The following is a 16,511-nucleotide window of genomic DNA, read 5'->3' as shown; positions in this document are numbered from 1 at the left end:
CTTTTCGCAACATCTTGTATGCTCAGCTAAAATCCACCTTGTCATAAAATTTTATGGACAATTATGCAATTTGATCCTATCACTAGTGTGGCTTCAGCTTTAACGTCATTAAGTGACCATTTTATCTAAGTGACAATACTTTTTAAAGAAAGCTTTAAAAAAATAATTTTTAATCCTTTTAGGATGAAAGGTTTGAAAGTGCAATATTTTTGCTTTGTTGTAAAAAGTTTTTTAGAGCAAACATTTTCATGACAATAAAAATAAAATTCCGACAAAAGGTGACATGCTTTCTGGCATAACTTCTCAAAAGTTCTCCCATGAGTTTGTCTTTATACTTGTCCTGAGAGTTGCATTGCAACAAAAGATCTGACAAATATGAAAGATCTTTTCTTTTCTTCTTAACTAGAAGGCTTTTTTTATTTCATTTGAAAAGTACTCCTAGAAGACTAGTTTGCTTCTTTGTCAATAATTTTTTATGACATACGTTACCGTTTTAAATGTAATACAAACGTTACTGTTTTAAATGTAATACAAACATTACTGTTTTAAATGTAATACATACGTTACTGTTTTGAATGTAATACAAACGTTACGGTTTGAAATGTAATACATACGTTGCTGCTTTAAATGTAAAACAAACGTTACTGTTTTAAATGTAATACAAACGTTACTGTTTTAAATGTAATACATACGTTGCTGTTTTAAATGTAATACAAACATTACTGTTTTAAATGTAATACAAACGTTACTGTTTTAAATGTAATATATACGTTGCTGTTTTAAATGTAATACAAACGTTACTGTTTTGAATGTAATACATACGTTGCTGTTTTGTATGTAATGCAAACGTTACTGTTTTAAATGTAATACATACGTTAATGTTTTGAATGTAATATATACGTTGCTGTTTTAAATGTAAAACAAACGTTACTGTTTTAAATGTAATACAAAAGTTACTGTTTTAAATGTAAAACAAACGTTACTGTTTTAAATGTAATACATACGTTGCTGTTTTAAATGTAATACATACGTTGCTGTTTTAAATGTAATGCAAACGTTACTGTTTTGAATGTAATACATACGTTGCTGTTTTGTATGTAATGCAAACGTTACTGTTTTAAATGTAATACATACGTTAATGTTTTGAATGTAATATATACTTTGCTGTTTTAAATGTAAAACAAACGTTACTGTTTTAAATGTAATACAAAAGTTACTGTTTTAAATGTAAAACAAACGTTACTGTTTTAAATGTAATACATACGTTGCTGTTTTAAATGTAATACATACGTTGCTGTTTTAAATGTAATGCAAACGTAACTGTTTTAAATGTAATACGTACGTTAATGTTTTGAATGTAATATATACGTTGCTGCTTTAAATGTAAAACAAACGTTACTGTTTTAAATGTAATATATACGTTGCTGTTTTAAATGTAATACAAACGTTACTGTTTTAATTGTAATACATACGTTAATGTTTTGAATGTAATATATACGCTGCTGTTTTAAATGTAATACAAACGTTACTGTTTTAAATGTAATATATACGTTGCTGTTTTAAATGTAATACATACGTTAATGTTTTGAATGTAATATATACGTTGCTGCTTTAAATGTAAAACAAACATTACTGTTTTAAATGTAATACATACGTTACTGTTTTGTATGTAATGTATACGGTTCTGTTTGAAATTAAAATTACAAAAAAATAAGAAAGTGTCATAGCAAACTGCAATAAAATCTGTTTTTCAGTGAAATTTCTGTTTCAAATCAAGAAACAAAAATGACTGTGAAGCAATCATAGGGGTTGGAGAGGGGATCGAGCAGAGAGGTGAGCCCCCCAGTACCGATAAAAGAACTTGATAAGATGATAAATACAAAAGAGTAATTGACAGATCTTTCTAGTGTATACCTCAATTGCTTTACAATTTATAATGCTATTAAAATATAAGGCATAAGAAATTTTAAGGTCCATTTTTATACGGTTCAATAGTTAAATAAAACTACCTATTAAAATAATTCAATTAAATTATTTAATAAACGTCGTTGAATAGCTGACCCAATTTTCGGGTTTACGACTACTAATGCTCAGCTCCGTAGCCTTGTCATTTTGAACCCAATCCAGAAGACAAGGAAACTCCTGGATCAAGTATTGGGAGAAATTTGCCTTAGTGAAGGACTTTTTGATGGAACTAACCCATGATCCGTCTACCACTGAGGATATTTTACGTCAGCACCCTGGTCGGTGCAAGCAGGAAGCGGAATTCGTATCGACCAGCCATCGCAAGGGTTCGAACCCGGTTCACCTCATTGGAAGGCGAACGCTCTATCCCCTGAGTCATCACGGCTCTCAATTAAATTATTCATGCAAATGAGTATACAACTACGAAGCGATTGAATCTTAAATATTTTTGTCGTATATTGCGGAGACAAACACCTTTATGAATTCGCTAAAAAGATTTAGTTCTATTTGTACAACGTCATGCACGAAATTTGTTATAGATGTTGCATTCCTTGCATTAACTAATTGAATTGACAAACAAAATTATTAAACTACGATAGAATTCATCAAAGTAGTTTTTAGATCATTCTGTAATCACACATAACTGCAAATCGACAAGTTAAACTTTTGAATTGTGCAACTAATTTGCATTTCAGTACTTCGATCTGGATATAGTCAAGATAAACGAGAATTAATTTTCCAACTAATGACACCCAGATTTTTTTTAGCTTAGTTCGATTGCAAGTAAATGTCTTAATGAATTAGAATTTTCATATTTTTTTTACGCTATTATTTCATTACTAGTTCCGCATTATCCCAAGGACCGCAATGCTGACGTGAAATATCCTCAGTGGTAGACGGATCATGGGTTAGAGTCCCCTTGCCGTCAGGCTAATCGTGAGAGGTTCGAGTGGTCTTCCTCTCCATGTAAAGCAAATGCCGTTAGTTCCACCAAGTCCTTCACGAAGGTAAATTTCTCCCAATACTTGATGCAGGAGTTCCCTTGTCTTCTGGAATTACAAGGCTACGGAGTTGAACATCAGTAGTCGTAAACTAAAAATTGGATCGGCTGTTCAACAACGATTATAAAAGTATAGACGGTGCTGATTCAGCAGAGGGTGGTAAGAATTATTTTTTTCTTCGGAAGGGGTCTAAAAATTTTCCGCCCTAAAAATTTAGAAAAAAAGCTATTGTAATACATGAATTTTCACAGTTAATATTTTTAAAAGTCATGAAAGACAGCAATTTGTAATTTTGCCCTAGTTACACACATATAGTAAAAATCAATAAATTTTATTCCTTATTATTAATATTTGAACTTCTCAAGTAAGAAGGATCCATATTAGGCTTAAAGAGAACAATGTCTAGGTCTCGAAGCAATGCTCGTAATAAAAAAAAAATTATTATATAAAGAATAAAGGGAGAAAGATGAAAGAATAATTAAAAGCGGTCTATGTTATAAGAGGTATGTAATATTTTTACGAAAATAACTTTTGTGTTAGTTTTGGAATATCAATCACCGATTATCAAATACCGAGTAATTTTCTAGACTGCTTAAAGAAGACATTCCTAGAATTTGGAAGCAATTATAACAATCTTACTACAGTTGATACAGTTTTTCTCGAAAGTGCAGATTTGTAACATATCGCATTGACCACTTCCTTTCTCAATAAAAACGGTCAGAATCGAGATAATACATACGTTACTTTTTCAAATTTAATGCATACGTTACTGTTTTAAATTTAATACATACGTTACTGTTTTGAATGTAATATATACGTTGCTGTTTTAAATGTAATACAAACGCTACTGTTTTAAATGTAATACATACGTACTAAATGTTTTGAATGTAATATATACGTTGCTGTTTTAAATGTAATACAAACGTTACTGTTTTGAATGTAATATACACGTTGCTGCTTTAAATGTAATACAAACGTTACTGTTTTAAATGTAATACATACGTTGCTGTTTTAAATGTAATACATACGTTAATGTTTTGAATGTAATATATACGTTGCTGTTTTAAATGTAATACATACGTTGCTGTTTTAAATGTAATACATACGTTAATGTTTTGAATGTAATATATACGTTGCTGTTTTAAATGTAATACAAACGTTACTGTTTTAAATGTAATACATACGTTAATGTTTTGAATGTAATATATACGTTGCTGTTTTAAATGTAATACAAACGTTACTGTTTTAAATGTAATACATACGTTAATGTTTTGAATGTAACATATACGTTGCTGTTTTAAATGTAATACAAACGTTACTGTTTTAAATGTAATACATACGTTAATGTTTTGAATGTAATATATACGCTGCTGTTTTAAATGTAATACAAACGTTACTGTTTTAAATTTAATACGTACTTTAATGTTTTAAATGTAGTACAATACGTTACTGTTTTAAATGTAATACATACGTTAATGTTTTGAATGTAATATATACGTTGCTGTTTTAAATGTAATACAAACGTTACTGTTTTAAATGTAATATATACGTTACTGTTTTAAATGTAATACATACGTTAATGTCTTGAATGTAATATATACGTTGCTGCTTTAAATGTAAAATAAACGTTACTGTTTTAAATGTAATACATACGTTGCTGTTTTAAATGTAATACATACGTTGCTGTTTTAAATGTAATGCAAACGTAACTGTTTTAAATGTAATACATACGTTAATGTTTTGAATGTAATATATACGCTGCTGTTTTAAATGTAATACAAACGTTACTGTTTTAAATGTAATATATACGTTGCTGTTTTAAATGTAATACATACGTTAATGTTTTGAATGTAATATATACGTTGCTGCTTTAAATGTAAAACAAACATTACTGTTTTAAATGTAATACATACGTTACTGTTTTGTATGTAATGTATACGGTGCTGTTTTAAATGTAATACAAACGTTACTGTTTTAAATGTAATATATACGTTGCTGTTTTAAATGTAATACATACGTTAATGTTTTGAATGTAATATATACGTTGCTGCTTTAAATGTAAAACAAACATTACTGTTTTAAATGTAATACATACGTTACTGTTTTGTATGTAATGTATACGGTGCTGTTTTAAATGTAATACAAACGTTCTGTTTGAAATTAAAATTACGAAAAAAATAAGAAAGTGTCATAGCAAACTGCAATAAAATCTGTTTTTCAGTGAAATTTCTGTTTCAAATCAAGAAACAAAAATGACTGTGGAGCAATCGTAGGGGTTGGAGAGGGGATCGAGGTGAGCCCCCTAGTAGCCGATAAAAGAACTTGATAAGATGATGAATACAAAAGAGTAATTGACAGATCTTTCAAGTGTATACCTCAATTGCTTTACAATTTATAATGCTATTAAAATATAAGGCATAAGAAATTTTAAGGTTCATTTTTATACGGTTCAATAGTTAAATAAAACTACCTATTAAAATAATTCAATTAAATTATTTAATAAACGTCGTTGAATAGCTGACCCAATTTTCGGGTTTACGACTACTAATGCTCAGCTCCGTAGTCTTGTAATTTTGAACCCAATCCAGAAGACAAGGAAACTTCTGGATCAAGTATTGGGAGAAATTTGCCTTAGTGAAGGACTTTTTGATGGAACTAACCCATGATCCGTCTACCACTGAGGATATTTTACGTCAGCACCCTGGTCGGTGCAAGCAGGAAGCGGAATTCGTATCGACCAGCCATCGCAAGGGTTCGAACCCGGTTCACCTCATTGGAAGGCGAACGCTCTATCCCCTGAGTCATCACGGCTCTCAATTAAATTATTCATGCAAATGAGTATACAACTACGAAGCGATTGAATCTTAAATATTTTTGTCGTATATTGCGGAGACAAACACCTTTATGAATTCGCTAAAAAGATTTAGTTCTATTTGTACAACGTCATGCACGAAATTTGTTATAGAAGTTGCATTCCTTGCATTAACTAATTGAATTGACAAACAAAATTATTAAACTACGATAGAATTCATCAAAGTAGTTTTTAGATCATTCTGTAATCACACATAACTGCAAATCGACAAGTTAAACTTTTGAATTGTGCAACTAATTTGCATTTCAGTACTTCGATCTGGATATAGTCAAGATAAACGAGAATTAATTTTCCAACTAATGACACCCAGATTTTTTTTAGCTTAGTTCGATTGCAAGTAAATGTCTTAATGAATTAGAATTTTCATATTTTTTTTACGCTATTATTTCATTACTAGTTCCGCATTATCCCAAGGACCGCAATGCTGACGTGAAATATCCTCAGTGGTAGACGGATCATGGGTTAGAGTCCCCTTGCCGTCAGGCTAATCGTGAGAGGTTCGAGTGGTCTTCCTCTCCATGTAAAGCAAATGCGGTTAGTTCCACCAAGTCCTTCACGAAGGTAAATTTCTCCCAATACTTGATCCAGGAGTTCCCTTGTCTTCTGGAATTACAAGTCTACGGAGTTGAACATCAGTAGTCGTAAACTAAAAATTGGATCGGCTGTTCAACAACGATTATAAAAGTATAGACGGTGCTGATTCAGCAAAGAGGGTAAGAATTATTTTTTTCTTCGGAAAAGGTCTGAAAATTTTCCGCCCTAAAAAGTTTGAAAAAAAGCTATTGTAATGCATGAATTTTTACAATTAATATTTTTAAAAGTCATGTAATACAGCAATTTGTAATTTTGCCCTAGTTACACACATATAGTAAAAATCAATAAATTGTATTCCATATTATTAATATTTGAACTTCTCAAGTAAGAAGAATCCATAGGATCCATACTAGGCTTAAAGAGAACAATGTCTAGGTCTCGAAGCAATGCTCGTAGTAAAAAAAAAATTATTATATAAAGAATAAAGGGAGAGAGAAAGATGAAAGAATAATTAAAAGCGGTCTGTGTTATAAGGGGTATGTAATATTTTTACGAAAATAACTTTTGTGTTAGTTTTGGAATATCAATCACCGATTATCAAATACCGAGTAATTTTCTAGACTGCTTAAAGAAGACATTCCTAGAATTTGGAAGCAATTATAACAATCTTACTACAGTTGATACAGTTTTTCTCGAAAGTGCAGATTTGTAACATATCGCATTGACCACTTCCTTTCTTAATAAAAACGGTAAGAATCGAGATAATACATACGTTACTTTTTCAAATTTAATGCATACGTTACTGTTTTAAATGTAATACAAACGCTACTGTTTTAAATGTAATACAAACGTTACTGTTTTAAATTTAATACATACGTTACTGTTTTGAATGTAATATATACGTTGCTGTTTTAAATGTAATACAAACGTTACTGTTTTAAATGTAATATATACGTTGCTGTTTTAAAGGTAATACAAACGTCACTGTTTTAAATGTAATACATACGTTAATGTTTTGAATGTAATATATACGTTGCTGCTTTAAATGTAATACAAACGTTACTGTTTTAAATGTAATACATACGTTGCTGTTTTAAATGTAATACATACATTACTGTTTTGAATGTAATATATACGTTGCTGTTTTAAATGTTATACAAACGTTACTGTTTTAAATGTAATATATACGTTAATGTTTTGAATGTAATATATACGTTGCTGTTTTAAATGTAATACAAACCTTACGGTTTTAAATGTAATACATACGTTAATGTTTCGAATGTAATATATACGTTGCTGTTTCAAATGTAATACAAACGTTACGGTTTTAAATGTAATACAAACGTTACTGTTTTAAATGTAATATATACGTTGCTGTTTTAAATGTAATACAAACGTTAATGTTTTGAATGTAATATATATTTTGCTGTTTTAAATGTAATACATACGTTAATGTTTTAAATGTAATACATACGTTACTGTTTTAAATGTAATACATACGTTACTGTTTTGAATGTAATGTATACGGTGCTGCTTTAAATGTAATTCAAACGTTACTGTTTTAAAATTAATACATACTTTAATGTTTTAAATGTAGTACAATACGTTACTGTTTTACATGTAATACATACGTTACTGTTTTAAATGTTACACATAGGTTACTGTTTAAATGTAATACGTACATTACAGTTTTAAATTAAATCAACTTCTATTTTTTTCTTTATTTATTTTTTCTTTGGAGTGGTGTGGACCTTTAAGGATCTATCAACTATATAGAGAAATACAGAAAACTTGTAAATACTGAAATAAATACAGATATTTGGACATTTTGGGGAGTTTTCAATCAGAAGGATTCCTTTTTTGTTTTATATCATTAATGATTAAAAGCCCGGTTCATTCTAACCTTTGCAACACTAATTGTACGAGATTAATGGGCGAGGGAGAACCAAGCATTCAGAACATTTCTGCGATATGATGAACAACAGTTGCTTATATTCTGTCACGTGAACGAAAGTGTGTTTAAAAAAAATTTAGATTTAAATTAATAAACTAGTTTTTTTTGTCCTTTTAAAGAAATAGATTCCTTTGTTGTATATAAGTTTAAATATACAGTTAAAGTTAGCGGACCGAACGAAAGCATCGAAACTTTTTTAGTGTCGTTAATCGTATGTTCAGTGAGTAAAAAAAAAAATGGAATACTCTGAATAACTTTTAATCGAATCATTCGATCTTTACGTTCTAGCACTCAATCTTAATAGTTTGACGGCGGGTGAGCTCAAATATTCTGATTAATTAGTGCAGACGATATTTTAAGACAAAAAACTTACTTTCTTGTAAAAAACTTCCTTTTTTTCGACGCACTAGGATTTCTGACCACCAAAATATGCGGAGTAGCCGCAATCTTGGAAACAGGGACCCAATAGCTTGGTCAGGACAGCTTGGTCCAAAACTTGAACCCCTTATGTTAACTATACATGTTGAGTATTTCGCCATATCTTGAGAACAAAATAAGATAATTGAAAAGTTTTTGCACAAAATTATGAAATTCGTCTATTTAAAACTAATACCATTCAAAAAATAACTTTTAGTAAATACTTTTTACATAATATTAGTCGAAAAAATTTTCAGGTATACAATATTTTTAACTTTACATATTTTAAAGGATGTAATCTTGCACGGCGAAATACAAAATTTGAGATAATAATTTAAGGCCAATGATTATTTTCATTGCTGTGGGAACTACACTGAAGTCTCTGGTTTTGCTAAAGTGTAATTAAAATTTTTTTACAGCGAACAACTGAACCCTTCCAAATAGTCTCTAAATTTTCATTGTAATATATTTTTATTATTTTCAATTCTCAAGATATCCTATTTTATTAATTTGATTTGATATTAAAAATAATTTAAATGGTCACACTGGAGTCTGAATGGGCTGTTGACAATGGCCAGGATACCATGCTTAGCAATCCTTATCCTGAAAACAAATGTTGCTGCTCTATTACAATTTAGATATAGAAAAGTAGATTTTGATACGTCAACTGTTCTCCATTAAATGCTTCTCAACTACTTATTAATTCATTTGAAAAACGAAATTAAAATATAATTTGCAGTTTCAAAATTATATCATTATTCTCTAATTTGGGATTCACTATTTTGCCGATCATTTAATTCATTTTGTTTCTTGTTCTTTTCTCTCTTCATTCACTCGCTATATCATAAATCATTTTCAGTAGTTATAGCAATTGCCCTTGTGATGCTAATCCATAATAATGCCCTCACTTTAAACATTAAACAATTTATGTGAGACATAAATAATTGAAAAATACAACTAAAACACACAAAAGTTTCGTTTTTTTAACTGGATGTGCAGTAAAAGGAGAGGGCCATATAAATTTTTCAAAAGGAAAAAAAAAAACGCTTCTTTTAGGGCAATTGCAAAATAATAAAAAAAATTGCTTAAGTATAAAAATTAATATAATAGCATTTTTCTAATAAATAATAAAAAAATATTTAGCCTAAAAATACACTAAATTGCGACGAAAAGCAAGCAATCCCAAAAATAGTTTCAAAATTATACATGGCCATGTCGACGAATCTGCACAATCAACGAAATGACCTTGTCAATCAAATGACCCTTACCATGAATGACCTTGTTGACGAAACGACCCTGTCGAGGAAATAGCCTATCGACGAAATGACCTAGACTATGAAACGGCCTGTCGACGAAATGACCTAGTCTATGAAATGGCCTGTTGACGAAATGACCTAGTCTATGAAATGGTCTGCCGATGAAGTGGTGTTGACGAAATGAACCAGACCCAGATTAAGCAGCGACACGCCGCCATCTTGGTGACTGCAACTTTCTTGTGACCGCAACCCTCAAGTATAATGTGAAATAACATTACACGTGCGTAGTAAGGAAGGTACGGGAGCGAACATTTCACTATAACCGGGAGATCACTATAAACCGTGTTCATTATACCGGGGTTTTACTGTATTTAGTTTTATAATTACGCATTTTTAAAGAATAACTATTAACAAATTAAACATGTATTTTCAAGTAACCATAAAAATACTAATTTCAATCAAACGTGGTCCACCTTAAAGCTCTGGATATGTAGATTGAATAGAGACACGCCGCCATCTTGGTGATCAATGTGGAAATCCGGAGTTTCTATTCTTAAATGTTACTTATTATTGATAAATATTTTCGTATTCTCGAAAATAACTTAAATATTTACTATTCATTAGTTTAATTTTTTTTTCTCTCTCTCTCTCTGAAATTATGTTTTATATTTTGATTCCATTCAGTGAAAATAATACCTTATCCATTTATTCGAACTTTCTCATTTCGTCTTTCATAATCTGCTAAAATTTATTTTTTTAAAACCCTTTGAAATTTTTTGCAATCTGCTTTTTTATGAGTTTCAAAGGTGGTATGATTTGGGAATTTAAATCATTATGAATATAATTTTCAGTGTTCGAAGAAAAAGTTTCTTTACCTAAATGTTGAAATACTTTTCTTCTTAATCAATATGAATTGTTATTTGGTCTTTCATAATAAACAATCGCTAAAACATTCCGTACAATTAATTAAATTTCATTTTTTCAAAACACAAGAATCTTGTCTTTAATTGTATTATCTTATCACCTTATCGGTATTACAAAAATAAGAGTTTAAGCTCTTTAATTTATATAAATTCACAATGATTGATATATATTATTTTGAGTGTTTATAAAATTATATGGTAAATATTTTATTTCAATAAATAATTCTCGATATGTAAAAAATAAAACAAAACTATTTTAATTTTATCAATTGGATAAAGTAAAACAATCAAACTGTGAGGTATATAAAGTGAAAAAATAAATATATATTTTACTGAAATTGTATTCAATTTGATTCCTTAATAATTTTATATTTTATTAATAAGTAATAATGCTAATAAATATCTTTAAAGAGGAAAATACTTGCCATAACTGTTAGTTTATTAGTACATTATTCTTTTATAAAATAAAACAAAGCAATTGAAATTTTCACCATTAACATTTTTAGAGACATTTTCTTGAAATTAAAAAGGCAAAATTCCACATAAGCAAACAAAATAATGAAAATTTTAAAATAGAATTGGACGATTATTTTTTAGCATATTTTTAATATAAAATTTTATCGTACTCTGCATCGTTTGGAGTTCATTTATCTCTGTCAATTCTATGCAGCCATACTTTCCACCGTTCTTTATTGCGATCTTCAACACGTAAGCGATATAACTTAAAGCCTAATTTTGACTTTTAAGAACACTCAAATGCGCAACTACCTGCTTTTTTTTTCCAAACCACAATTTAAAAGTACGTAACAAATAAAGTAGAAAGAAAAGTAAAAATAGAAATAACAGATGGTACTATGATACTTCACCCTTCAAACTTGTCAACAAAATGGCGACAGCTAATCAAAATCGAAAATGGTACAAAGGACGCAAGGAAAAGAGTGACGCTACATAAACTAGGCAATCTAGGGCTTCAGTTTAATGGACCAGGTCACATTCCCCTTCGAGCGAAACAGATCACACCAGGGCATTCCCCATTTAAACGAAAGTAATCAGCATTTGCGCAAAATGGAGGTAAAAACCATGAAAAGCTCTCATGATTAATGGAGCTCTGACCTGTTTTTAGCGAAGCATTAGCAATCTCTGCTGGCTAAATAAAATTTAACCATCTCTGTGATTCGTTCATAAGTAGACTTAATCTGTCTCCGCTGAGCTATGCCGATTTTTATGAAAAAATTGCATTTAGTTTTGTAAGAACGTGCGTAACATTTCGGATTTAGCATTTTAAGTGTGCACACACATTTTAAAAATTGCTGATAAGCCACTTGTTATTTTCAATTTAAAAATAATAATCCAAAAAATGAACATTTTTTGGTAATTCTTATTATTGATACGAGGTTTGTAATACACGAGGGTTGTAAATTATACGAGGGTTGTAAATTAAATAGTGGCAACTTTACCTTTAAACTCACAGAAGGACGGGCATGCGCAAATTAGATATGGGAGCTGTGAGGTGGGGCTGTTGTCGATGTGTAGAGTGCAAAAAAAAGTCGATTCGCTTAGAAGGGTAGTTGTTGCGTGGCGTTAAAGTGAGGAGTTTCGTTTCCATCGCTCTAAAGCATGTTTTCAAAAGGTGATCAGCGGTCGTGGCTTACAATCGAGGTTGCCCGTGGCAAAAATGCAACAGAATGCTATCGAGGATTAATGGAAGCCTTTGGAGCAAATGCTTTACCATATAGGACAGTAGCACGATGGATTCAAGCATCTCGTCTTTTTTCGTCATTAAGCCTTTTCACAACATGCTTTAGAGCGATGGAAACGAAACTCCTCACTTTAACGTCACGCAACAACTACCCTTCTAAGCAAATCGACTTTTTTTTGCACTCTACACATCGACAACAGCCCCACCTCACAGCTCCCATATCTAATTTGCGCATGCCCGTCCTTCTGTGAGTTTAAAGGTTAAGTTGCCACTATTTAATTTACAACCCTCGTATATACTAATAAAAAGGTACCACAATATATAATGAGGAAATAGGTTTTGTGTAAGGCCTACCGAATCGAATAAGTACCGGGGATAATTGCTGATCATGAGAATTTTTGACTGCTAGGAGTTAGCCATGGCCTAAAACCTGTTTGTTTGTTCAAGGGTACAGAGATGAATTAGATTGCTATGATTAGAAACACCATCAACTTCCTTTTAGCAAATCAAACAAGTCTTTAATATCACCTTCTGTATAGTGAATCTTTAGATTTTGAAACTGCTTTAGTTTTTCCCTCGGTTAAACATGATATGAGCATCCCAATATGACTACTTAGTTTATTTCATTTTTAACAAGAATTATTGCATGTTGCATAACTATTAAAACATATGCATACATAGCCTGAGTAAGTATTTTTCAATATAGTTCTCAGGTTAAAGTATATATATTTCAATGGTAATAAAACCTGTCCCAGTAAAAATAAAGCAATTGGAATTTTTTTAAATAATGAAATTTTCTATAAATGAAACTGTTAAAATAATAGTTTATACCATGAACTAAATGATACAAACTATTAAATAACATTAAAAATTTAATAATTAAAAGAATTATTAAATAATTAAAAGTTAATACTTTTTCAACCAGACCTTCATAAATGCTTCAAAAGTATTATTGTTGACAACTGTCAAATCGCAAACTATAGGTTCAATACACTTTTTTTCCTTTTTTTAAACAGATCAACTCAATTGCCCATTCACATATATATTCCCTTACTGGTACATGCTGATTAACTAACTTTTCTTTCCTTTATTCACTCGCTGTATCAATAATCATTCACTGTAATAGTTACCATAGGAACATGAAGCTATAATAATATGCTTTTAATTTTTAAGTATACAATCTCAAGGATGTGTTAAAAATATTTTAAAATGGGAACAATTGGGTACTTGCACTCCAAGAAGAAGACAACCCATACCCATACATGTGACCTATAACGTCAGCAAAATCATCAGCTTTATCAGCAAAATCAGGTATTAAAGTTGAACTAAGTTTCCATACATACATAAGTTAGAATGTTAATTAACGTTAAGTCAATTAAATACAGACGTCTCGCACATCGAATTTGTTGAAATCTAATTCTTCCTCGTCTACTTCTTTTACTTAATTTAGATTTATTATTTGTTTATGTATTTTATTGTAACCGTGATATACTTTTGTTTTGGCAACTTCGATGCATATTTAGTTTGTTTATGTTCTACATAACTTCGTGCCTGTCTTTGTGTTAAGTATTTGAGTAAATATATAGTGAGAGAATTGGAACTTACTCAAAATAGAATGGAAAGAACTGCTGCTAACATAAACAAATACAACGTTTCAACACCCAATCAGGATCAAGATACCTACATTACGTCACTTGCAGGTGTCCCATTGACTTCCTATAAAATATTTGGAAAAAAAAACTTTTCATAGTAAAATTAAGAGAAATATCATAACAGTGCAAAAATATTTCAAAATTGCGAGCTATGTTTTTTGGTGGGATGAAAAATAGGTGTTGCAGTACAACAATTTACAATGGAGTCGCATCAAATAGTCACCGACACAACTCGTCGTGGCGACAATACGTTGAGGGCACAATTTCTTGCTGCTTTGATGAAATACATCTTTTTACGAAAACAGGTGGCGTAACTACCAATATACTTATTAAATACCAATTCACTAGTACATAAAACATGCCAACTTAATTATATTTTGAGGTACCTTTTGATAGATGAAGGTTGACATAAGTCTACAACCATATTCCTCATTAATGACCTGTGGTCGTGATGTGAACTTGCCAACATCGAAAGATGGTACACACTAAACAGTTGATTTGCTCAAAATGTAAAGCTCAAAAAGAAGAAGAAGAAAAAAGGGTGAAGTAAATTAAAGTCTTCCGGTCAATAAACAAACTTGAAGAAAAAATACAAAGAGCAAAATGATATAAATAATAAAGATAATTACATAAGTAAATAAAAAAAGCAGCATAAATCAACTGGTGGTGTTAGTTCATCTAATTCTATCACAGATAAAACAGTTGGCACAAGAAAAGGAGGCAGACCGAATATGAGATGGATAGAAGACCCTTTGGTCTTAAAAACTAAAAACTGGAAAACACTAACAGGAAAAGGGTAAGCCTGGAAAAAACCACCTGAGAAGGCCAATGCCCACCCTGGGCTGTCAAGCCATTGATGATGATCACAGATAAAATTCTGGAAGGGGAGTAATGTGGCATAACTACCACTATAAATATTATATACCAATTCACTAGTATATAAAACATGTTAACTTGATTCTAACTTCACGTACTCTTTGATAGATGAAGGTTGACATAGTTGATAATTATACTCCTCAAACACAGCTTTTGCGGTGTCTACAAAATCTAACTAAGTATTTAATTTGTGGCTGTTTAAATATTACGAAAACACGTAAGGAGGGAAGGGTTTGTGATTTGTTACTTAAAAAGGTATGAAGAATGCTTGCATGAGACATTAAAATCTCCTTATTTTCAATGGTTTTTTTTTTTTTCAAATGAAACTGATTGTTGTGGCTTGCCTTTAGCACCCGGCACAGTAATTTCGTGAAAAATATATACATTGGCTGTAAAATATTTCTTTAATTAACATCTATTTTAAATACAGCAAAGTACAATTTTAAATGAAGAAAAGTATGACAAAGTATGAGTTCGTTGTAACATATTTGTCACAAAAATTCTAAATTACTATAAACCGCCATTGCTGTTAAAAATATTCTAGATTGTTCAAATTTAATTTATTGACCTTAAAAAATCCCTAAAACATATTTTTAGAATTTTTTTCTTTCTTTTGAAGTTGATACAATTCTTGAAAAAAATGTGCTAATTCAAGAATTAAATATAAGCATAAAAGGTCCAAAATGGAAGTGAAGCAAATTTTTACACTGACAGTTTAAACTAGCTTGAAAAATTATGAGTTATCATTCAAATGATAAAATGCAACCAGATTCCTCTTTATTTAAATTATAAAATGATTGAAACACTTCTTCTAAATTATTCATTACCTAGAAACAGAAATATTAAGAGGAAAAAAAAACAGTGTTAAAGAAACAGAGAGAGAGAGAGAGTAGTTGCGAATAAATATTTAATTTTCTGGTTAACAAAAAAAGGCTAAATTACAAAAGAAAATCTTCTCATTTAAATATTTTTTTCCTCATTTCATATCTATTTACTTTATTTTCTGAGATCAACAACAGTTAGCGTAGTCTGATCCTCCAGTTTGACGTGTGCACATTCCTGGAAAAGAATTTTTATAAAGATTAGAGAATTTATTTAAATAGAAAAGTAAATTGAAATAGCCTAAGTCAATGATGGATCAACATAATCTTGATGGTTACCATCAATAATTCCATCATGAAACATTATATTTTTTACGGTAACTATCATCCCAATGTAGGAATTCAGCCTGATTTACGATAGTTCAACATAATAGGAACTTGTTTTTGTGCTTTGTTCATTTCGAACCATCAGAAATTTCCATCATAGTTTCTTAGAAATCAAATGTTGGAACGATCATGAACCACCATCAGCCCGATGTAG

At 30.3% G+C, this 16,511-nt stretch overlaps 1 protein-coding gene across 8 annotated transcripts in view; it reads right to left on the bottom strand.

The window, feature by feature from the left end:
* Nucleotides 1–16,039: 16,039 nt before the first annotated feature.
* The window catches only part of LOC107437331 (STAM-binding protein-like), a 41,516-nt gene continuing 41,044 nt past the window's right edge, over nucleotides 16,040–16,511 (bottom strand). For all 8 annotated transcript variants that reach the window (XM_087149973.1, XM_087149967.1, XM_087149969.1 and 5 more), the window contains one exon: nucleotides 16,040–16,208. In XM_087149973.1, coding sequence (XP_087006099.1) covers nucleotides 16,146–16,208 — 63 coding nt within the window. In that variant the 3' untranslated portion in view covers nucleotides 16,040–16,145. The remainder of the gene's footprint in view (nucleotides 16,209–16,511) is intronic.

This window comes from Parasteatoda tepidariorum, chromosome 1, assembly GCF_982258835.1.
Source record: "Parasteatoda tepidariorum strain Cologne lab strain chromosome 1, Ptep-v5.0, whole genome shotgun sequence".
NCBI lineage: Eukaryota > Metazoa > Arthropoda > Arachnida > Araneae > Theridiidae > Parasteatoda > Parasteatoda tepidariorum.
The sequence above is the reverse complement of the archived record's forward strand: the minus strand, read 5'-3'. Positions and strand labels throughout refer to the sequence as shown.